General features: G+C 37.3%; 1 protein-coding gene across 2 annotated transcripts in view; it reads right to left on the bottom strand.

Moving 5' to 3' along the window:
- The window catches only part of LOC150107091 (protein NipSnap-like), a 444,486-nt gene that overhangs the window by 237,202 nt on the left and 181,180 nt on the right, over window positions 1-26,104 (bottom strand). For both annotated transcript variants that reach the window (XM_090390992.1, XM_090390993.1), the window contains 2 exons: window positions 22,819-22,864; window positions 19,927-20,018 (listed from right to left, as the gene is read on the bottom strand). In XM_090390992.1, coding sequence (XP_090247118.1) covers window positions 19,927-20,018; window positions 22,819-22,864 — 138 coding nt within the window. The remainder of the gene's footprint in view (window positions 1-19,926; window positions 20,019-22,818; window positions 22,865-26,104) is intronic.

Genomic DNA, 26,104 nt, shown 5'->3' with positions numbered 1-26,104 from the left:
ACCATATGATGGCAGCTTGCACATTTAAGCCTGCCTGCCACATATATCAACAAAGTTTTTGATATATGTGGCATGTCGGTTTCAATTTTTTCAGTAGATTTATTTGTAAAATTACTGTTTCTGATCTGTTATTAACGATAGAAAATCACATTTGAGATTTTCTATCTGATTTCAAGTTTTATGTATTTGTGTATACAGTCGGAATTCTACTTATAATGGGGTTCCATTTCAATTATCTCATCATAAGTTGATAATCAGTATATGAACACCATAAGGATATGCAAACAATTAATATGCCAGAATTTTAAAATGTATGAATCTTTTTTGCTATATTTAACTAATTTTACTCTTTGTTTATAGCAAAATAATATAGTGTACAAATTATCACATAAAATTAATGTATACAGTAGAGTAATAGCCTAGCTAGTGCTAAGAATACTTTTCTAGAATGTAGAACACAGCAGCCAGATCAGCACAGAGTACATCACACTTATCCCAAAAACTTCAGACACAAATAAATTAAACGACATTAAGCAATGGAGAAGGATAACTCTTTTAAACACTGATGACTACAAGATCATCTCAAAACTCCTGTCCAATAAAACACAGAAATATCTACAGAAATTAATATCGTCCACACAGACTTGTGCAATTAAGGGAAGAAACATAGCAGACACAATTACTCATTTAAGATCAGTATATGAGTACTATACTCTGACCAACAAACCCTGTGTCTTACTAGGCTTGGATATAGAAAAGGCATTTGACACCATAAGCCATATATATATATATATTCAAAGTTGTTGAGGAAATGGGATTTGGCCCAAAATTTAGGAACTGGCTGCAAACTTTCTATGAGAATGCAGAAAATTGAGTAATCGTGAACAGGAAGCTATCTGTATCTTTTAAAAGTGAAATGTTCAGTGAGACAAGGAGACCTCCTCTCTATGGCCCTTTTCATCCTTGCACTAGAACCATTAGAGCGATCAACTTAAACAAAGAAATCAAAGGTAGAGCCAAGCAAAAATCTTGGCATATGCTGACATCACATTAACACTAGAGACAGAAATATCAATAGAAGAGTTAATGCAATTACTAGAGGCTTTTGCAAGAGCTTCTGCCCTGAAAGTAAATCTGAATAAATCTCACTGCATGTTAATAGGGAAATGGAAAAAGAACCCTGAGATTCCTCAAGGCATAAGAATTCAGAAATACTTACTGGTTCTTCTGAGAGTTAAAATAAGTGGCCCAAAAACATATGAAGAGCAGTGGAAAGAACTCCATGCAGCTGTTGCAAGGAAAATAAATACCATGCACCCAGGACAACTATCTGTAAGAGGAAAAGTAAGAATATGCAAAACATATTTATCCTAAATTAAATTAAGGGGATAAAAATATATATTTATAAAAATACATATTTATCCTCTCGCCTTTGGTACAAAGTAAGCAACATCCCATACCATGGGCAATGGGCAGACAAATCCACAGGCTGTGCGCCACCTACATCTGGGACTCTTGGTACGAACTGATGAGGAGAACAACACTCTTTCATGGATTAGAAGCCAGAGGCCTAGGTCTACTCAATATCCACTTAAAAACAATTATCAACAGAGCGAAGACTGCAGAAACAGCAAACACTAAGTCATACCCCAGATATGCAATAACATTCCTATAGAAATGCCTTCCACAGAAAATCATCAGTACAATGTCAGAGATTCATGGAAGAGTTCCCAGGATGTTTACAGAGATGGCAGAGGGATAAGTATTTGTGACAGAGCACATCAGCACTGAAACTTTAATAAGTCAAAAAACAAAAGCAACTACAAACTAAGTAGAACAACCTTTCTCATACCACAACACAGAGAATTAAGAAGAGGACAAATTACACTCAGTCCTATACTAAACATTGTCTTCAAGCTACCAATAAATCTGAGATATAAAACCTTCTTTAAAGTCCACCATGGCTACCAACCAAAATGTGGATAGTGGCTAAACGTATACCTCTCGAAGGACATGCAACATGTCAGTTTTGCCTGGAACTGGAAACACTATACCACCTAATGATATATTGCAAACAAGCATAAGTAACTTGGAAAGCCGTAAAGATGGCTTACTGAAATCCAACTAATCAACGAGGAAATAATATTCTGGCTAAAAGGAAAACATATAAACAGGGTGCAAACAATAGTTATGATCCTAACAATGTATATAATTTGGGCTCAAGGTGCAATCATGAGTATGGAAGAGAAGACAGTCCCGGAACCATATTGAAACTACATCACTACATCCAGTTCAATCCAAACTAGAAGAATGACTTCAGAGGAATGGACACACTTAACCTCCAACCTTACATCAAATAAACAATCCATCCAACCAACAACAGAACGACACCATCATCACTCCCATGTGGAAATAAGGCAAATCAGAAGAAAAACTCCTAGCTCCCCACTTCCATCAGAAGAAAAAGCGCCTGAATCATGTGGAAGAGATAGCCCACCACAGGAAAAAAGATTGCTCTCCTACCTCAATGGAAACAGTGAACTCAGTGCTTCATATTTAACAGAAAAAAATAAAAAAAATATAAGAAAAACTAAGACACCAGAATTTTATGTCATATACGTGAAAGCCATGTATATGGCTATAACAGATATTGTAACATAATAGAAGAAATTCTGTATATTATTGTATATCAATGTTATTTTGCTGTACAGATGGTATATATAATTAATTTTGTAGAGTATATAGTTTGTTAAATATATATAATAAGTATGATATATATGGTATGTAAATATAATTTACTATGCATTGCTTACAGGGAAAACATAGTGTCTTAAACCCAAGTGAGAGAAGAAGAAGAAAAAAAAAATCGGTTTGAAAGCACCAATTCTTGTTCAATCACTGAAGTTAAGCAAACCTGAACCCAGTTAGTACTTGGGAAGGGTGTACCACCAGGGAACCCTGGGTGCTGCTGGCATTAATTATTTTACTGGCCTGGTTGACCAAGTGGTTAGCGTATTTGCCCCAAAGGGCTATGGGTTCGAATCCCACCATGGGCATGGATGTTTGTGGTTGTCTATGAAAATACTAGTGGTGAATGGCATTAGTGTGGATGAAGAAGGTAGTTGTGGTTGGTGGAGTGGTGGAGATAGAGAGTTGTAGAGTGGGTGCCCTCCCTTGATGAGTCTTTGAACTCCCTGGAGGTGTTGCATAATAATGATAAATACAAATACAGCAGACAATAATGAACTTTCTTTTAAGGCTACATAGTGGTCAGCATTCATTGCGAAGAATTTATGGATACAAAAACACACGTTGGAGAAATTACTTTACTTATAATTATGAAATAATGTTTCAACCTCTCTATCAAGGTCATCATCACGAAAACATACATTTTTAACCATTAACATTACTGACAGTATGGATGAAGCACTAGTGTTTTTCATATTCCCCTTTATCTGTAATGAGAGTTGTTTGGGAATGGGAGATTTGTGAGCAATTAAGCTCGCCTCTGGAGGCAGTTTTGTTAGCTATGATCAGTTGAGAGAAGAATAGCCTTCGGTCTTTTGTGTTTGTAGTAATCAGTCTCATTGTAATTGACAGCTTGTATGATCAGTGAGTTTGAATGTGAACTTGATTTCACGAAGAATTTTTCTGCAAGATCACGAAGAAAGGAGGAGATGTATGGAATGCCGGTTTCTCGGTGAATCTGTGAATTTCTGATGAACCACGGTGCATCCAGGATCATCCTAAGGCATTTGTTTTGGATTCTCTGCAATTTCGAAATGTTTGATCTTGAAGTGCGACTTGATGCTGGTGAGGTATAGGTAATGACTGGACATATTACCATCTGGTAAAGAAGCAATTTATTATGTAGGTTCAATTTGCTCTTGCGGTTGATCAATGGGTAGAGCTGTGCTATTACTTTGGAAGATTTGGAGCCAATGAGATTGATGAGCTTGTTAAAAAGGAGTTTCTTATCCATTAATACCCCAAAATATTTGGTCTCTGATTGCCATGGGATCTTTTGGCCAGAGAGCAGGATGTCTTCTTTATTGCAGACCTTTCTTCTTGAAAACAGCATGGCTGAGCTTTTGAGGGGGTTCACTTGACTCCTCCAGTTAGTGAACCAGTTTACTAGCTCACTGATACTTCCTTGGAGTCTGGTGATTGCTAGGCGAGGGCTGAGCGATCTTGCTAGAATAGTGGTGTCGTCGGCATAAAAAGCCGAAGTAGTTGTTCTTGAATTGAGAGGAATATCTGCTGTGTAAGTTGTGAAAAGTATTGGGGCCAGAAGAGAACCCTGAGGTACTCCCGGCAGAATTTTGCACCTTGATGACACAATTCGGTTGAGTTTTACTTGCATGCATCTTTCACTAATATATGAGTTTCACTAGGATGGGATATTGTTTTCAATTAGTTTGAAGATAAGGCCTTGATGCCAGACCTTATCAAAGGCCTTGGCAACATCTAAAAATACAGCTGCAGTGTGAAGGTGCCAGTTAAAACCATGGGTGATATGTTCTGTTAGTCGGTGAATTTATTGTACTGTGTTGTGAGCTTTGCGAAACCCAAACTGCTCATTTGGGATTATTTTCTGTTTGTCCAATGCTGATTGTAGTCTTGATAGGATGACCTTTTCTGTTACTTTGCCAAGACAGGAAAGCAGATGTGGTATCCTGTCAAAGGCCTTGGCAAGGTCCAGTAGAATCACTGTAAGCCCATTATCCAGTTCAGCCGTCGCTGTGTTATAAAACGTGAGCAAGTTACTGAGGCATGATCTACCCTTCACAAAACCATGTTGTCCCCCATACAGTATCCCATTTTCATCTATCCAGTCCTGTATTCTTCTCTTGACTAATTTCTCCAAGACTTTGACAACGATGCCTGATATGCTAATCGGTCGGTAATTTACAACATCAGTCTTGGAACCACCTTTATGTAGTGAAACTATTTTCCCCTCTTTCCACCCCCCTCGGGACTAACCCAGACCGGAGACTCAAATTAAACAAAATGGTCAAGGGTACTGACAATTCTTTAGCCGCTTCACGTACAACACGAGCTGGTATACCATCCAATCCCACAGATGTATTGACATTGAGGTTATGCAATAGACTACTCATCTCCACTTCATTCACCACAATTCCCGTATAATCTATTGGTTCATTCATTTCTGCAATGTCACCACCTGGAAGATATATTCTTGCAAAATGCTCACTCAGTAAATCAACTATATCAGCTGAGTTGGTTACCTCCCTACCATCGTCATTCTTTAAAATCATTCTACCATACACATTTTTTCTTTTACTTGCAATATATTGAAAAAACGAGCTAGCAAACTGGTTCACTAACTGGAGGATTCAAGTGAACCCCCTCAAAAGCTCAGCCATGCTGTTTTCAAGAAGAAAGGTCTGCAATAAAGAAGACATCCTGCTCTCTGGCCAAAAGATCCCATGGCAATCAGAGACCAAATATCTTGGGGTATTAATGGATAAGAAACTCCTTTTTAACAAGCTCATCAATCTCATTGGCTCCAAATCTTCCAAAGTAATAGCACAGCTCTACCCATTGATCAACCGCAAGAGCAAATTGAACCTACATAATAAATTGCTTCTTAAGAGCTTAACTCAGATCATAATCCCATCCTGCTCAGGCTAGGACTTCAAGATCAGCTCTCTCCCCATCATTCTTTCTTACCATGGAACAAGCTCTCTCCAAGGTTCTCCCAGTCCACATCGGTCCCCCCCCCCCTGTCATTCGTAAAAAAAGAAGATGAAGTATGACTCCATGCTGGTGAGGCGTGGGTAATGACTGGACATATTACCATCCGGTAAAGAAGCAATTTATTATGTAGGTTCAATTTGCTCTTGTGGTTGATCAATGGGTAGAGCTGTGCTATTACTTTGGAAGATTTGGAGCCAATGAGATTGATGAGCTCATTAAAAAGGAGTTTCTTATCCATTAATACCCCAAGACATTTGGTCTCTGATTGCCATGGGATCTTTTGACCAGAGAGCAGGATGTCTTCTTTATTGCAGACCTTTCTTCTTGAAAACAGCATGGCTGAGCTTTTGAGGGGGTTCACTTGAATCTTCCAGTTAGTGAACCAGTTTGCTAGCTCACTGATACTTCTTTGGAGTCTGGTGATTGCTAGGTGAGGGCTGAGCGATCTTGCTAGAGTAGCGGTGTAGTCGGCATAAAAGGCCGAAGTAGTTGTTCTTGAATTGAGAGGAATATCTGCTATGTAAGTTGTGAAAAGTATTGGGGCCAGAAGAGAACCCTGAGGTACTCCCGCCTTGATGACACAATTTGGTTGAGTTTTACTTGCATGTATCTTTCACTAATATATGAGTATATGAGTTTCACTAGTTTAATTTGGGGAAGTTGTGGATTATTACCAGGCTTTTTCAGAGGTATGATGTCAGCGATTTTCCAATCTGTGGGAAAGTACTGGAATCTTAAAATGGAATTGATAATATTAACTAGATGAATTATGGCCTTCTGTGGGAGTAGCTTTATTATTCTATTGGTAATGCCATCAGGGCCAGGAGCCTTTTTGTTCTTCAGATGGGAAATAGTATTTATTATTTCTGTTGGAGATGTGGGGGTGATGGTTTCTGAATCATCCTTAGGCTGTCTTAATGCATTTCTAACTTCACGATGAACTTTGTAAATGAGATTGATATTTAAGTTTACGTAAGATGGACTGAATTGATTTTCCAGATTGTCAATTAGGGCTTCTACTTTTTCTTCATCTGAGTGTGCAATTCCAAGATTGGTCTTCAAAGGGGGAAGGGGTTGTCTTTTGGTACGAAGAGATTTTACAAATTTCCACTGGAGTTATCTTCTGGATTGATTTCCATGAGTTTGGATTCCCATTTGGAATTCCTGTGCATCTGGAGGTCTTCTCGAACTTGTCTGTTCAGATTGTTTAAGGTTGTTTTGTCCTGCAGGGCTCTAGTGTTGTGATATCACTTTCTGGCTTTATTTTTGGCCCTAATCAGGTCCATTATCTCTTCTGGGATCCAGATGGGAATATTGAAGACAGTGGTTTGAATGACTGATGCTATTGCTGTGTTGATTTGCCTAGTTAAATTGCTTACAGCTTGGTCTATTTCTTCTTCTTTTTTTAGGAATGACGGGGGGGGGGGGTGGATCGATGTAGACTGGGAGAAGCTTAGAGAGCTTGTCCCATGGTAAGAAAGAATGATGGGGAGAGAGCTGATCTTGAAGTCCTAGCCTGAGCAGGATGGGATTATGATCTGAGTCAAGCTCTTTTAATGTCTCCAGCTGGTATTGATATCTGATGTTTCTGAGGATAACTATGTCTGATACATCAGAACTTCCTGATGGGCTGTAGTGGGTGGCTCAGTGGGTCCAGCTACTATTGATGAGTTGAGTGACGTGTAGTTGAATAAGGTACAGCCTTTGGAGTTGATTGACGAACTGAACCAGGCCGTACGTTTGGAGTTTAGGTCTCCTGCTATAATTATGGAATCCGTGGAGCCGAGGATGGAGTCTAAGTCTGCTGTCAATAGTGGAATGCTGGGAGGATTGTACTCTGCGTAGATTTTGAGTTTGCCTGCGTTATTAGTGTGCACCTTCATACCTGTCACCTCAAGGTTTAGAGTTTGGGGGCTGGTCAACGAGTTGTGGCTCAAATAATTTTTAATAAAAATAGCTGTGCCGCCTCCACTAGAGTTAAGTCTGTCTATCCTATATAAAATATAACCTCTTAGTTTTTGGGTTGTTTGATGGTCTGAGGTGGGATTCACCGATCAAGATTATGTCTGAATTGTATCTTTTTGCGAATTCTTGCAGCTCGAGAATTTTATTTGTTAAGCCATTGGCATTCCATGCTGTTATCATGAGGGAATTCGGTTTAAATTTTTTAAACATTATAGAAAGCTGTTAATATGGATTGAGTTTCTAGATAGAATCTCTTCCTGGAAGATGGTGAGTTGCTTGCTTTGCTGAATTCATGCTGCATTGTTGCAAGTGCAGAGGTTAAAGCTGATGTGAGTTTAGAGCTTGTTTGCTCTTGTGGTGAAGGAGTCTGGGTTCTTACCGCTTCTGCATATGATTTGGACATGGATGAAGTTCGAGTGCCTTCCTGTGCTGCCGAATATGAGGTATTATGATCTGGAGGGCAACCTGTTTGGTTGTTTGTGTCATTGTTTGGAGGAGCGTGGTTCGTTCTTGTTGATCCACGGGTTTTTTGGATGGAAAAGGCATCCCTTGTAATTAGCGGGATGCGGTCCTCTACAATTGGCACAGCAGGCAGGTGTGGATCTGGGTTTGGTGCAGGAGTTAGTTTGGTGAACCTCACCACATTTTAGGCATCTGTAGGCAACTCTGCACAGTTTTTGGGTGTGCCAGAACCTCTGGCATCTGTGGAACTGCCCTGCCGATGTCTTCTTCCTTAGACGTTCGGTTGTAATTTTAAGCTTACAAATGTCAGTAACTTCATAGATTCTTTTTTGTGTATTGGAGATTTCGACCAACACCAGTGGCATTAGTGTTTTATCTGTCCTCAGCATCCTACTGACTTTGATTGGGGTCAATCCTTGACTGATGAGGACAGCTGTGATCTCATCAGTTGTGATGCCCTCAGCCACTCCTCTTAAAAGCACTTTTAGGTTATTCTCACTTGCTAGCGTAAAGGTGTGGTAGGGCAATTTAGAGTTGTCCAGCATTTTCATCATCATGCGATAATCTGTGACAGTGGTAGGATGAATCTTTACACCCTCTTCAGTATTTCTCGCCCAGGAGAAATTGATATTTTGTTCCCCTAGGGATCTTGAGACTGAGGTCCTATTTATTTTTATCTCGAAGGATAACTGGAGGGACCTTTTCTTTTCTATCTTGGGTGACCTGATTTTTGTGAGTTGTTACATCATCTTCCATTCCATCTTCTGATGTTCTGTGTCATTAATTAGATTGTTCCTCCTGTGAACAATCGAACTGTCGGGGAGTCTTTGTAGGTGGAACAGGCATAATGTCCTCTTCGATGTCCAAATCATCATCTTCGGTGTCATTTACTTGAGTGAAGAGATTCAAGCAACTAGGATAATCCATTTCAAATTTCTTTAGAATGAATTTGAGAATGTCAAGTGACATATCTTTGTTTAAATGCTGAATGGTGTCCTTGATATCTTTTACATTCTCCATCCTTATGTACAATGAAGGAATATTCTGATGTCTTATTCCTGATGACCTAGGAGGGTGTATTGACAAATCCCTTAGACTCACGCAAGAGTCTACCAGCTAAGCAATGTGTAATCACAAAAATAGTCAAAAGGAAGAAAGCTTACCTCTAAATATATCATTCTGAAGTCCCTACAATATCACACTCGTAATCAATTCACTAATTAACAACATTGAAAGGCAAATGACGACTTTTTCTCAATTCTAATCAGGAAAACATACATAATGCACAGGACACAAACTACATGACACTATACAAAAGTCTTTTTGGTGTGACTACCACACATGATACTACACAAAGTGACAAAAGTCACTTTTTGTGTAGTGTCATGTAGCTTGTTTCCTGTGCATGTTTTCCTGATGATGATCTTGATGCAGAGGTCAAAATGTTCAGTGTTATTTTCATAATCATAAGTAAAGTAATTACTCCAACATATGTGTTTCTGTCTCCATAACTTCTCACAGTGAATAATAAATTGTTATTAAGCAAAGTTTTATGAAAATCATTAATTATTCTGCATTCAGATTGGGATTGGCCTCATTTGAACTGTTTTCCATGAATCATGAATAGTTTTCCTTAACCATTAGTTGTATTAATGAAATGGTATTAGGTGGTTGCAGCTCTTATGGTGTCGTCATTTGCCAACTAATGTATACAGCAGCTTACTACATATACGTATCCTATACCAAGTCCTATACTATAATTCTTCACAGCTGCTGCTTTATTAATTGGATAATTCACTGGGGAAATAAAGGAAAACTACGGCATCAACAGCATATTCTTTGAATTCAGGAATTCCAACAAAGCAAGCTAATGATGGTTCACAAAATTAATAACTAGTGAAGGCTAGGCTCAGATTTAGGGGGGGGTAGAGAAAGCAAGGGTGGGCTTCTTTAAAAATTTGTACACCATGTCCAACTCAGATTGCACAGGTTGCATTTTCTTTTCTGCATAATTTTTTCTGTGTCAAGCATTTGCAACTTGCATCATTCTTTCTGCTTTGATAAATCTGTGTTGGTGTCCATTTCCTAGCATGTTTTTCATTTGCTTCATTTGCAAATGAAGTATTAATGAAATGGTATTAGGTGTTTTTTTTGTTTTTTGTTTCTTTTATTATCTTTTTTTCTTCTTCTGCAACTTTTGAGCTCTATGAAGTCTTGACAATGAGAACTCCTACAGCTTTCACAAACTACTCTACATCTTCATTGTCAACCTCCAATTCCAGCTCTTCAGCCAACAGCACTATTTTGTCACCAATCTCTTTTACAGCTTTGTCTCTATCAAACTGCGAATATATGAACATATACTTTCAGCAGCTTCTTCCAAACACAATTCATACACTTGCTGCATCTACATTCTTTGTACATTGAAAGATATTATATTCCTTCTGAAAATCAGAGGGTTTCTCATCCTCAGTAGTAGCAATAGCCTGAGCAAATGTATTTATCAAATAATATGCCTTGATGGCAACAATAACACTATGGTCCATGCAACATTCAAGTAAAGTGGTATTTGGTAAACATTTTAATGGGATGGCTGTTTGACACATCCAGTCAAAGCATAAGTGGTATGGTACCTCTGTAGTACAATTGGAAGAACAGTGGAACATTGCACCTTTTGATTGAAAAAGACCTGGGTTCGATTTTCATCGTGATGAAGTGAATCTTTATATTAGGTTTTTCAATTCAAGGTTAGTTACCCAATCTCATAGGGAGGTAGCAGGGTTTGTTTTCCCAGAAACTTGGGTTTTTCATTCCGCGTACAGACAAACTGGCCTGTGGAACACATGCAATTTACAGGCAAAAAATACTGTTGTTGGTGATGATGGTGGGTAGATGGCATTGATGGTAGTAGTGTTGTAGTAGGAGAATTAAGTAGTAGTAGAGAGAGTGAGATGTGTTTAGCAACGTAGAGTAGAGTGCCCTCCTGTGATGAGTACTTGGACTCCCTGGAGGCATTACATAATAATAATAATAAGTCACATGCATCATAAGTCAAAGTCTGACTGTATATAAATCATTATTTGCTTTTGAGAATTTACTGTACATAAATCAGTTGGTTTGTTTCTAAACCTAATGACTGAATTATGAACAGGTGTGACCACATATTTCTTCAACTGAAATTTTGAAATAGGCTGTTAGGACTGCATTTAGTTAGTTATTGTGTTTAGCAATATAATAAAACTATGCAGTATAGTGTCTGTAAAGGGAGGTGTTTTTTACTGTATGGGATCATTTTCATTCCAAATGTCTCTAAATACAGTGCACACTCTAGATGTCTCTGTATTATATTTAGTGATACAATAAAACTTCAACTTTGTGTTGTCTGCATATGAGCAGAATGGTGTGTGTGTGTGTGAGGAAAGGGGGGGAGGGGATGTTTCTCACTAGGGATATTTTTATTCCAAATCTCGGAAAGAATAGACACATTAAGTTTTGTGTCCCTAAATTCGTAAATATGAACATTAAGTAAAAGTCCATTTATTAGTGTAAATAAAAATGAATCCTTTTATTCCACAAGAAAAAGACACGATTAGCATAATAATATATTTGCTATTTATTACTCTATAAAAAAAGTGGTACACTGATCAAAACAATTATTATTGAATACACAAAAATTATTCTAAGAAAAGAAAAAGTGAAATTTAAATTTAAAAAAAATAGCAATAAATACACATTATAGGTAGAACAAATTATATGGGATTATTTGTTCACTTAGCATTCTATCAATGCATGTGTAATTCATGCCATGCTCAGATAAATCATCTGATCAACATTTTTAGTTCAATGGATATCCTCACTCCCTATAGTCATTTACTAAGCTACAAATGATGCCCATCATATGTCTAGTCTATAATGTCTAGACATTATAGACTATAGGATGACATATAATTCATTCTGCCCCACAGCAACTTATAGCTGTGGAGCAGATATGACACATCCAGTCAATAATAAAATGAGATAAAGGACAAATTTCTCATGTCCCACCATAAGGATCAAGCAGCAGGAAACATTTTGTCCTAACTTAGCATGAAAGTTAAGTCTTTTGTGCTAAAAATGATCAGATATGCAAAGGACAACCACTTGACATTCTGAAAACTTTTCCATTGCATTTGTTCAAAGGTAGAACACATAAATAATTCATGCTTATATCATCTCTGTGATCTCTAGTTGATTAACAGTAGAATGATTAACATAATGAAGATCAATTTATCAGTTGAAATATTTCCAGATAGCACAGAAGTGAACTGATAATGATTTTAACAATATCTGAAGAACATTTGATGGAAGAAAAATGGTACGATAATTTGATAGTAATGATTTGTCATCTGCTGGCATGAATATCCAAAAGTTTACTCATTTTACTACGATCTAGTAAAACCTCTCTCATATATTATCAGCCAATAAATTTTCATAGAAGTTTATACCATGAATGCAAGCCATGAAGAATGGGATGATGAAGATCAGAAGTGAGATGAAGTATATGAACAATGAGATCAGTTAGTGGATATGAATGAAAGTGTGTAAAAGAACAGAATACAAGTGAGTAGAGAAAAATAGGTGACAATGACTAGAGAGTGGCAATATATGGAAATTCCATTTGTAAATGTATGGTGAATAAGAGGGGTGCACAAGATCTGGATTTAAGGAGAGAAAATGAACAGGGTGATTGATGCTTTGGACATGAGAAGTAAATGAACAAGAGAACAAGCAATGGTTGTGAGAATAAATGATTTGGACAGATATCAAGAGGTCATTGAGGAGAGCGAAAGGTAACCGCATAGTAAGAAGAGTTATCAGTGTGTTGAACGAGTTATGACAAATTCTGAAATGGTGAGATGCATTTGAGGGAAGAATGGAACTGTGCAATACTGAGGGAATATTTAAATAAATTTGATGTAATTCAATTGGAGAGATTGTTGCTAAAAAGAAGTATAAACAGTGATGCAAACAAGAGATCAGAGGAAGTGAGAAGTGATGTAAGAGATCAGGAAAGTGGAATAGGCAAGGTTCCAGTGGAACAAGCATCATGAATAAGGAAGATGAAATTGTTCCACTGAGTTCATTCTCTTGAAAATTGTTGGATCAAGATGATAACCTGACAGTAGTAGAAATGGAGGGATGATGATTTTTTTTTGTGATGACAGACATCACAAGAAGGAAGGCATGGGATGTCGTTGATGATAGTAGGGGAATATGTATGCACAAGTTTGAATGCAAGAGAAAACAGTGACACTGGTTTTCAGGTAGCATGGTGTGAAGTGGAAGTTGAGGGGATGAAATATTTAGTTGGAAGTTGCAATAGACCAGCGAATGTGGAAGGTAGTGAGGAAGAAATGTATAAGCAACCCAGGTTGGTTAGTGAATAAGGGAAGGATGAGCATCATAGGTGATTTTAATTATGGTAACACAGACTGGAATGAAGCGGTAGCATCTAGGAATGAAGAAAATGAATGTCTTGAGTTCTTGAGAGATACGTAATGAAGTATGAGAAAATTCACTGGAAACCATTCATCAAAAGACAATTTATCAAAAGGCAATTCATTGAAAAAACAATTAAAAGAAAAACAATTCATTGGAAAGCAGTTCATCAAATAAACAATTCGTTGATGAGCAATTCTTCAAAATACAATTTATCAAAAGGCAGATAATTGAAAACCAACAATTCGTTGAAACTACAAATCATCAAATTAACACTTCAACGAATAATGAATTATAGAGAGTGAGGGGTCTGTTAATTACAAATAACTTCAGTTTTTACAGGATGTTGAAGCCTACCTACTAGCAGATTTAAGTATAAGAAAAACTTAAGAGGTAACTTGTTTGGTCTATACAGAAATGTGAGGAGCATTACAAAGTTGGAAAGTTTGTAGCTTTGGTGAATACAGTGCAGCCTAAAATTGTTGGTAATAGTGAAATCTGACTCTCACAATCGGATGTAGCAAATGGAATTGAGTGTAAAGGGTATGGTATTTTTAGGAAAGACAGAAGAGACAGGAGAGGAAGAGTAGTACTACAAATGATAGGTGACTTGAATCTAGGTAGAATAGAAACTCATGAGAGCAACAATGGTAATAATGTACTATATATCAGTGAGTTTGAGGCTAGCTGGTGTGACGTGGAAGCTAATAAGTAAAAAATATATGATGGTATGTTGCTATAGATCTAGTGATCATTTGCTGATGATGAAGAAATGCATCATCATATTATCCCAATGAGTGCTAAACAAGTAATTTAAGTCGTCCATAATAATGGGATAACTTAAATTATCCAAATTGTGAATGGGTAACAGAGAAAACTCATGATAAGAATGAAGAAGAATTATTATTATTATTACAACGTAACACCTCCAAAGAGTCCAAGGACTCAGTGTGGGAGGGCACTCTACTCTTCTCTGCTACATACATCTCACTGTCTCCCTTATTACTTAATTCTCCAACTTTGTACAACGACACTACTACCATCAATGCCATCTAACACCCACTAACAACAGTATTTTTATAAATTAATTTATAAATTGGTTCTTAAACTTCAAAATTTTAAACTTACCAAAAGAAAAAAATGTCAGGGATCAGACTTCTGAGAACACGTGACGTAAAACTGTTTAATTTGAAATTTACACTGTAGAACTTCACTTTCAAATATCTAAGCAGGAATATATTCACAGTAGCAGCTCCAACATAGTAGTGAAACAGCAGCTTTTATACTCTGGGAACCAGTGGTTAAATTCAGCCGGTGCTCTCTGGTTCCCGGCCCCGGAATTTTTTTATGCACAGGACCCGGAACATTTTTCTGTTTTGCGACTTTTCTCCCTTTATGGTAATTAAGCCTAACACGAAACAGACAGCAATGACAGGTTATTAATAAGTGCATATGACTGGTGTGGTATTAACAAAAGATCGCGTGATTGAAAGATAAAAGCAAGCTGCCAGTTGAGTTGAAATGCTAACTCTCTTCATTCGAATTCCATATGTGAAACTGCCATAACAACATTCACTATATATATATTTCTTAATTTTAACACGTTTACGAATTTTAACACATTCGGTTGAATTTCAATGCCACTTTGTGAACTCACACAGATCTAATTAATAACAATAGTTTTTAGTTAGATACGGTGTTTGCCATATGGTTTTGCTTGAGTCTATACAGCACAGTTTCTGTATGAGGGGACATGTGATTCATTCATTAGTGTCGATTTTTATCAAAATTGTCTCTAATTACACTATTTGTTGAGAAATATATTACACAGGCTGCTCATACTTTATTCATTGACATAATAAAAGTAATTGTTTTTCTTGCTTCTGCAATATAGTGGCTATTGGGGAGGGAGTGTTGATTACTGTGGGAGCAGTTACTATCGCCCCAATGTGCACGTGTTTAAGCCTTTCTTCATGTGCGAGGTATATGCGAAACTTTTTCATTTCTTTTTTCGAAAAGTAAAATCAGGCGTGGTGCGAGTTATATTTGAGTAAGTACGGTATTTCAACTATGGATAAGTACATTGGTACCTTCTTTAACCCTGCGGAAGTCGCGATAGAAAAAATTGCAGCTTAGATCGCATGTATCCGAGAGATACATTCATTACTAGTATGTGCTGAAATGCGATAAAACTTTAAAAAAAAAAAGAACACTACAAATCTAATACATGATGGTTTATTTATTTTCAGATACGATCTAGAAATTATTGAAAAAAAAGTAACAAATAAAAAAAAAAATAAACCAATACTATAATGACATTGGAGTTTGTGGTATCTCTCAGATACAATTTATCATCAAATATCACACACTCATTTTTTTTTTTCACTAGAGGTCATGCCTGTGAGTAGCATGTGATCAAATCATTGTTTCTCTAGCTTTCAGTTTGAAATGTAATGCAGCTTGTCTTGTATGTATGCCTCCAGGTGATGATCTTGATATGAAGATCGAAACGTCAGGATAATAAAAAGAGTTATTTTCACACGGTTGTAGAATCCATAATATCAAAAATGAATGCTGATCACCGTGTAACACTAAAAGAAAAGAAATATCACAGATCTTTACATAACACATGTCAAACCAAACTGACTTCGATTTTCTAGCAAATAACACTTTCAGCGAAGTTTTTCTACAACGATTTTTCCTGCAATGAATTTTCCCTGAGATAAATTTTCCTCTCGATGAGGTTTCGCTGCTATAATTTTTCCTCTCGATGAATTTCTCTGCAATAAATTTTCCACTTGATGAATTTTCCCTGCAATCAACTTTTGCATGATGAATTGTCAGCACTGCAATGAATTGTCAGTGAACTCTTTGTTCTATATGCTCTTGATGTTTTTGTATAGTAGATATGTTTTTTTAGTACTAAAAATCTATACATTTTAGTAATAATAATTAACAGATTTCTCTTAACTGCTGTTAAGATGTTTATCATAAAGTTCTGTTTCGTACCAAGGATGAGCTAATCTGTTTAAACTGAGATAGAGAAGGCTCTCTTTAAAAGGCTATGCGACTAAATCTTCTCTTCACAGATTTAGTCACCTGTGTTTCTTGGGAATGAAGAGATAGTGGAGAAGATCCAAAGACAAGTGACCGAGATGACATTGATCTCTAATAGGATTTTCAGCCAATTGTGTATGGACATAATATACATAAACATAAGGCTTTTCAACTTTTCAATTAAAAGCCACTTATAAAAGTTTTTCACATCCTAATCAGGTCTCAAACTCAAGTCTTTCCAACAAGAGACTTCTTGCAATGTCCTTGTGACTGCACAATTACCATCTGATGGTGTAGTGTGGATCACCGGACAGTACACCATTACTGTCTGATGGTTAAAGTCTGGAGATCCACACTTGCTCTCTCTCTCTCTCCACAGTGCATATAATAGCTAGTCATTATGCTGACATATCACATCTTTGACTTCATTCATATGCAGCATGTTGTGCTAATGAACACGTTAAATTACATAACGTTGAGTCTCAGGAACCTAAATTTTCACATCTGTAGTGCAATTAAACATTCCCAAAGCTGCAAAATATCATCAGAAATTTTAAATTTAAAAAAAAATTTTTTTTTTTTAAATCGACTCAAAACAACACTATACCAGCAGGTCTTTCAGTGACTTTAGGTACACATAACAGTATTCACTCACATAATCGCCACTATATGAAGAAGGTCCTGCTAGCTGCATTAAAATTTTGTAACGAAACAAGATCACTTGATTTGTTTTAATAAAAACAGACGTTGGTTCCATCTTTTCTTAAAGTCATCTTTATTCTAAAAAACGTTTATTCTTCCTCTGCTTATCAGTGTATATCTCTTGAATCTAGAGGTGTTCAAACGTAAGAGGCCTTCTCTATATCTACTTTTCACTGCTGATTGTTGCCATTTGTTTGTTAATTATTTACAAAAGAAAAAGTAAAAGAAAATGTATATGGCAGAATGATTTTAAAGAATGCCGATGGTAGGGAGGTAACTAAATTAGTTGATATAGTGGAATTACTGAGTGAGCACTTTGCAAGAGAATATTATCCAGGTGGTGACATTGCAGGAATGAATGAACCAATAGCTTATACGGGAGTGGTGAATGAAGTGGAGGTGAATAGTCTATTACAAAACCTCAATGTCAATACATCTGTGGGATTGGATGGTATACCAACTCGTGTCTTACGTGAAGCGGCTAGAGAATTGTCGATGCCTTTGACCATTTTGCTTAATTTGAGTCTCGGGGTCTGGGTTATCCCGAGGGGATGGAAAGAGGGGGGAAATAGTTCAACTGCATAAAGGAGGTTCCAAGACTGCTGTTGTAAGTTACCGACCGATCAGCATATCAGGAATAGTTGTCAAGGTCTTGGAGAAAATAGTCAAGAGGAAAATACAGGATTGGATAGATGAAAATGGGATACTGTACAGGAGACAGCATGGTTTTGTGAAGGGTAGATCATGCCTCAGTAACTTGCTCACGTTTTATAACACAGTGACAGCTGAACTGGATAAGGGTAATGGGTTTACAGTGATTCTACAGGATACCACATGGAATTCTAATCAGTAAACTGCAGCATATGGGAATGGATATAGGGTTGGTTAGATGGATAGGAGGGTGATTGATGGAGAGATATCAGAGAGTGGTTTATTAGGGAGTAGAGTCCAAAAGACGACCTGTGACTAGTGATGTGCCATAGGGTTCTGTTCTTGGACCACTACTGTTCCAATTTGTTCATTAACGATATAGGAAAGGATCTGAGAGGAAGTGTTCATTTGTTTGCTGATGATGCAAAGTTGGGTAGAGCAATAGTGAGTGCACAGGATGTCAAAATTTTGCAGGATGATTTGGATAGTTTGGAGGACTGGGCTAAAGAGAATAGATGTCAATTTAATGTGGCAAAGTGTACGGTTATGCATTTTGGGGTGAAAAGATTAACAGCAGTATATCACATTGGTGGAACCATACTCCAGGAGATTGACGAGGCCAGGGATTTGGGAGTGTTGGTGGATAGGGAGTTGAAGTTTAGGGAGCACATCGCAAAAGTGGCTAAATCAGTTCATCAACTCACTTGGTTGCTGAAAAATACTTTAACATGCAGAGACAAACAGGTCATTGTTCCTCTGTATCGAGCATTGATAAGACCCCATCTAGACTACTCTGATCAGATATGGGTGCCACAGTTTCTTCTTGATGGGGAGCAGGTGGAGAGGATTCAGAGACGAGTGACCAAGATGATAGCAGGTCTATGGAATGAACCTTATGAGAACAGGTTGAAGATTTAAGTTAAGGGGATAAAAATCCCTTATTGTTTTTGAAACAATTATTGTTTTTAAAAACAATAAGGGATTTTTATCCCCTTAACTTATATCAACCTCGCCGAAAAAAATAGCCGTTTGGCTTTTCATCTTAGGTTGAAGATTTGTGGGTTGCAAAAATTGGTCGACAGGCAGAAAAGGAGTGATATGATTGAGACATTCAAATTACTGAAGGGTTTCTATAAGATTAATCCAGAAGATATTTTTGAGAATAGGACTGGTGGTGGGAGGACTAGGGGCCATACATGGAAGCTGGGCAAGAATGTGGTTAGCAGGGGTGTTAGAGCTAACTTTTTTACTTTTAGAGTGGTGAATGAGTGGCATAAAGAGTATGTTGTGGGTGCCATGACTGTGAATGAGTTCAAGGCGAGGTATGATAGATACTGTGTGAATGTCGAATAGTTGTTCTTGACATGATGTTAGGGTCTCCCTAGATGAGTCTATCGACTCCTTGGAGTTGCCTGTAATAATAATAATAATAATAATTATAGTTAAGAACTCATACATTATGTATGCATCTGTGTTCAAGATCTGTCTGTTCTGTAAAGACAAAAATTCATGTCTCTAGCAGAAAAACTGCCATTTCCACATGAAGTCCTTCTCCTAACCAAAGACAAAAGGCCAGTAAATTAAGAAATATGCTTGGGATATGAGGAAAATACTAATTTTTTTTTTTTTTTTTGAGAATTACCAAAATTGAAAGTAATTTCATCTAATATCGAAACTATCACTGTTAATAAATAACTGGTGGATGATGTTGAGTAAATGTTTTTTCAAAATCCCAAAAAAATTACCAAGAAATACTCTTGTACTCTCCATAGAAGGAAATTTTTGTTAATTAAACACATATCTGTTACTTTTATCTGAAGTTTTTCCTAAAGCATACTTTATATAAAAAAATAAAATCAATCAGTAATATAAGCTAAACACCCAACTTACCAAATTGATCCTGATCCCCAATTTCAACTCTCCAACTTCCAACTAATTCACTAGTAACAGATTTCCCTTCCAAAACTCTCACCCACTGCTCACTAAAAATAAATTTAAAGAATAATCACCAATGTAAGATATTTAATAATAATAAAATAAATACTAATCAGTAAACAGCAAACAAAAATGCAACTGTTAAACAGTAAAAAGAATAAGCAAATTTTTAGATCTGCTTTAAATATCAATGCCATTATCATACCACTTTATTATTATTTATCTAATCTTATTCATGCATGCACACATATGCATCATGCACAAATTTTCATTAAATTTGTGCATGAAAAATTAAGTACGGGGGGAGATATTGAATTCATGCATCAGCAACTTAGTGCAATGAGTGAAGGCTTCGTGATTATTGTGGGGGATTTTAATTACGGTGATATCAATTGGAAGGAGGAAATATCACGTAGCAAAAAGGAAATGGAATTCATACATCTTCTACGAGATAATTACTTGAAACAGCACGTAACTGAAGGGACACGTGGTGTGAGAGTGTTGGACCTGGTTATTGGTTCAGAGGTTATATGCATAAGTAAGGTGTCCTCGTTACCTCCAGTTGGTGAAAGCAATCATGTGGTATTGACTTGGGAGGTTGCAAAATCTGTGGATTTTTCTATTAAGAAGGGGTATGTACGGAACTACAGGTTAGGCAATTATAACAAGCTTCGGAGTGAGCTTGCAGCCATCCCATGGCAGAACATATTGCAAGGGAAAGATGTTAGCAGTGCTTGGGATAAAATCAGCGGGTATCTGAGGAAAGCAATATCAGATTGTGTCCCCATGGTTAGGAGGTCAAACAAGGCAGGCATTAGATGGATGAGCAGTAGTATCAAGCTTGAACTGCAAAAAAAGAAAATGTTATGAAGAATTTACAAGGAGAAAGGCGATCAGGACACCCATGAGCAGTACAAGGCTCAAGCTAGGAAGGTTACCAGCATAGTAAGAAAAGCTAAATCAGATTATGAGAAGACCTTAGCCAAAGAGATCAAGGGTAATCCCAAAGAGTTCTTCCGCTATGTATCAAGTAAGAGGAAGAATGACTTCAGAAGGATAACTTTAGTGGGTGCTGATGGTATTGAGGTGACAAAATCAGATGTAATAGTCGAGTTACTGAGTGATCACTTTTCAAAAGTCTATCACCCGAGTGAGGATATCTCTATACCTGTAGCAATACCTAATGTGAGAATTGAAGCTAAAGAATCAGAGGTATTTAATATATTGCAAAATTTAAATGCAAATACTGCTGTAGGCTTAGATGGAATATCAGCTCGGGTGTTGCGTGAATGTGCAAATGAATTGTCAACCCCTCTCACCTGGATATTTAACTTAAGTTTGAACTCTGGTATGGTCCCTAGGGAGTGGAAGTTAGGCAAAGTGGTTCCTTTGCATAAGGGTGGCTCTAAAACTGCGGTATTGAATTACAGACCAATCACCATCTCAGGAGTAGTGGTAAAAGTATTGGAAAAGTTGGTTAAAGACAAAATTCAAGAATGGGTGGATCAGGATATGATACTCTATAGAGGCCAACATGGTTTTGTTAAAGGTAGATCCTGCCTTAGCAATCTATTAACTATTCATAATAGAATAACATCTGAGTTGGACAAAGGAACTGGCTACACAGTGGTACTTCTGGATTTTGCTAAGGCTTTTGACAGGATACCCCATAGAACACTGTTACGCAAATTGGAGCAGATGGAAATGGATATTAAATTGGTGATATGGATAGGAGAATGGCTCAGGGAGAGATACCATAAGGTGGTGTATAGAGGAGCCGAGTCCAGAATGAGGCAGGTGACCAGTGGTGTACCTCAGGGCTCTGTGCTTGGGCCAATGTTGTTTAATTTGTATATAAATGATATAGGAAACGGCTTAAAGGGAGATATTCAGTTGTTTGCTGATGATGCAAAGTTGTGTAGTGCAATAAAAAATCAAGCTGATGTTGAAAGTTTGCAGGAGGATTTAAATAAGCTGGTAAAATGGGCAAAAGAAAATGGATGTCAGTTCAATGTGGAAAAGTGTAAAGTCATGCATTTTGGGATTAAAAGATTACCAGCTGTGTACTACATCGATGGAAAGGTACTCCAAGAGATTGATGAGGCTAGGGACTTAGGGGTATTGGTAGATAGGGAGATGAAGTTCAGAGGACACATTGCTAAGGTGTCCAAGATTGCACATAGGATTACTTGGTTGTTGAGGAACACACTGACATCCAGAGATAAAGAGGTTATTATTCCCCTTTATAAAGCATTGATACTTCCACATTTGGATTACTGTGCTCAGGTCTGGTCACCTGGATTCCTTGGAGATGAGGAGGCTGTGGAGAGGGTTCAGAGAAGAGTGACCAAGTTGGTGAGTGATATAAAAAATGCTCCCTACATTGATAGATTGAGAGCTTGTGGATTGCAGAGATTGGTTGATAGGCGAAGAAGAGGGGATATGATAGAAACATTCAAATTACTAAAAGGTTTTTATAGGATTGATGCAGGGGAAATGTTTCAGCTGTGTGATAGTGATGGAAGAACAAGAGGTCATCTCTGGAAATTAAAGAAGAGTGTGGTTAACAAAGGTGTCAGAACAAGGTTTTTTGCCTGGAGGGTGGTGAATGAGTGGAATTCATTGCCTGACTTAGTTGTGAGCTCTTCGTCTGTAAATGAATTCAAGAAGAGATATGACAGATATTGTTTTGCTAGTTTGGGTCTCCCGCGATGAGTCTACTGACTCCATGGAGATACCCGTAATAATAATAATAATAAAATAATAATAATAATAAATTTCACATGCAACTCTGATACTGATAAAAGGTATTTTGTTCAAATACAAATAGAAGAAACAGTTACTTACTATCCTTTAAGGTATGGCTCAACACAATCTGGCTTCACATCATGTACTAAAGAAAATTAAAAACTATTGTTACAAAACAGACAAAATATATGTGCAAACTATGGTATAATAGTATAATAGTGATTTCAATAGTAGATTAAGAATATTTTTCCAGATTCATATCCCACATATGTGGTAGAAACTAAAGTTATTTTGTGTTTACTATTTCAGCCATATCAGAAAATATATAAAATTATTATTATTCAGCACCTTCATGAAGTCACAAAACTCATGGTGGGAGGATCATTCTGGACAACACAAAGTCTATCATATCTCCTTAAACACATTCACTATTACGGCTCTCACTACCTTACCAGACAATGTGTTTCACATTTCCTCCATGCAGAGAAGCTACTCCTCACCCCCCCTGTTGTTCACAACTTCCAGGGATGGCCCGTTTTCCTTGACCCTCCCCACTGTTTTACTATATGAAACAACTGCCCACTGTCAACCATGTAACTAGCTCTCAATATGTCTCAATCACATCATCCTGCCTTCTATCTCTGCAAAACTTTGCCATCCACTTTGTCAATCTTCATAACGAACATTGTACAGTCCCAATATTATCTGCCTCTGCACTCAATTCCAAGGTCAATTTATTTGCTTCAAATCCTGGCGACCAAATCTGAGCAAAATAGGTGTGTGCTCTGCAAGCTTTGTTTGCAATACACTTGAATAAAAGAATAAACAAGAATATAATTTCTTGGCAAAATTTAATTTAACTTATAACCAAGTAAAAAACACTTATCTATGATTCAGGGTATTTTAATAATAAGGTGATACACCTTTTCACTACTTGTATATGGGAAATATATGATTTCTGCATTACTTCAACTTTGTTATCTTCTGGGTCTGGCTGCCACTGATGACATTTAATGTTTGTCATTGGGCTTGCTTGCTTCCTGGGGTGTAGAGCAGTTCTGCTTGCTGGCAGGTTTTTGCCAGTCACTGAGCAGAGCCACTGTTGAGCCTCCTGTCCTGAAGTGATGACTTAAGTAGTGATACTTTGAGGTCACTCCGTAGGATTTGGAATGATCTTGTAAGGAAGTTTATCCACTTGGTTATACTATAAATTAAAGATGCCAAGAAATTATATTCTTGGTTTAATCATTTATCCAAGTGTAAGTAAACAAAGTTTGTGCGTGAAGTATTTTCAGGACTGAGCAACTCATATATAGAAGATAATGCCTTCACATCACTTGCCTTAGTATTCCATAATGCAAAGCATATATCCTTACAGACATGTATAATGCTATGCATTATGAGGAGGGTTACTACCCAGACTGGTGTTTTGACCTTTATTGAGGTCTCAAACAGTGGGAGTCAGACACCTTTTGGCTACTAGTATATGAAAATATTACTTTCGCATTACTTCAACCTTGGGATCACCTCTGGGTCTGGCTCCCACTGATGAGACCTCAATATAGGTCAAAACAGGTCTGGGTAGTGATCCTCCCCATAATGCATAGCATTATACATGTCCGTAAAGATATGTGCTTTGGATTATGGGATGCTAAGTGATGTGAAGTCATTACCTTCTATATACGAGTTGCCCAGTCCTGAAAATACTTCAGGCACAACTTTGTTTGCTTACACTTCAATAAGGGTTAAACCAAGAATATAATTTCTTGACATCTTTAATTTATAATGATCTTGTAAGTTACTCAGGGTTTTGGAGGAATTACCCCACAAAGGTCAAAAGCCAGTTTGGGTATGTTCCTACTAATAATGCATGCATTATACACATCTGTATGGATGTGTGCTTTGCATCACGGAATAGAAAAGTAATGTGAAATTAGCCTCTATATACAAGTAGCCGAGCTGTGAAGATACTTTATGTGCAGACTTTGTTTACATACACTGGGATAAAAGAATAAACGAGAATATAATTTCTTGGCAAGTTTAATTTTACTTATTATAAGATTCTTTACAGTTTTTATCTGGTATTGATGACCATCATACGAATTTTACCAGCTTGCAATACTTTTGAGATATTTTAGGGAATGTATTGGAAGAGTGTGAAAAGTGTAACTAAGACTGAGAATAGGAAATTATAGGTAATGTGGCAGACATCTATTCCAGTCCATTAAAACCAGGAGACTTGCTTTCCCCCCCCCCAGCTTTTAAACACTACTGCTACTTCTTCCAGTACTATGCACAAGTACTCCAAAAAATGATATTTCATAAGAACCTGAGTAGGCCACTTATTATTATTATTATTATTATTCCGGGCAACTCCGAGCAGTCGACAGACTCATCGAGGGAGACCCTAACATCATGTCAAGAACAACTATTCGACATTCACACAGTATCTATCATACCTCGCCTTGAACTCATTCACGGTCGTAGCACCCACAACAGCCTCTGGCAGCTTATTCCACTCATTCACCACTCTAAAAGTAAAAAAAAAAGCTCTAACACCCCTGCTAACCACATTCTTGCCCAGCTTCCATGTGTGGCCCCTAGTCCTCCCACCACCAGACCTATTCTCAAAAATATCTTCTGGATTAATCTTATAGAAACCCTTCAGTAATTTGAATGTCTCAATCATATCATCCCTTTTCTGCCTATCGACCAATTTTTGCAACCCACAAATCTTCAACCTGTTCTCATAAGGTTCATTCCACAGACCTACTATCATCTTGGTCACTCTTCTCTGGATCCTCTCAACTGACTCCCCATCAAGAAGAAACCCTGGCGCCCATATCTGGGCACACTAGTCTAGATGGGGTCTTATCAAGGCTCGAAACAGAGAAACAATAACTTGTTTACTAATTTAATAAGCCGAAAGGCTATTTTACCGGCGAACATGTTAATAGAAATGGGGATGGAAAATCCTTTTATGTTTTTAATAGTCGGATACGAAACTCGGATCGAAATCCATCGTAATCCATAGAGTTTCATGCCAAAAAAAACTATCGGCAGGCCCAAGTAAAATGATCACTTGGATAGTACAACAACAGGGCAACTCCATGCAAAGGTGGAGCAAGATCCATCGCTAACTTTAATATTCTTTCATAATGTAAAACCCAGCTCCTAGGAGATGTATATATATATTGTTTTATATTATGAGAAGAGGTCACTACCCAGACCGGTTTCAACCTTTTTTGAGGTCTCATCAGTGAGTAGGTAGACCTGGAATATCAAGGTTTTAAGTGAACAAGAACTTACATACCTCTACTATTGAATTGCCGAAGTGGTGTACTCCTATATTTAATGTTAATTACTAATTTAATAAGCCGAAAGG

Source organism: Typopeltis vanoorti, chromosome 4, assembly GCF_054136105.1.
Source record: "Typopeltis vanoorti isolate ZY-2024b chromosome 4, IOZ_Tvanoo_1.0, whole genome shotgun sequence".
In the NCBI taxonomy this organism is placed as follows: domain Eukaryota; kingdom Metazoa; phylum Arthropoda; class Arachnida; order Uropygi; family Thelyphonidae; genus Typopeltis; species Typopeltis vanoorti.
The sequence above is the reverse complement of the archived record's forward strand: the minus strand, read 5'-3'. Positions and strand labels throughout refer to the sequence as shown.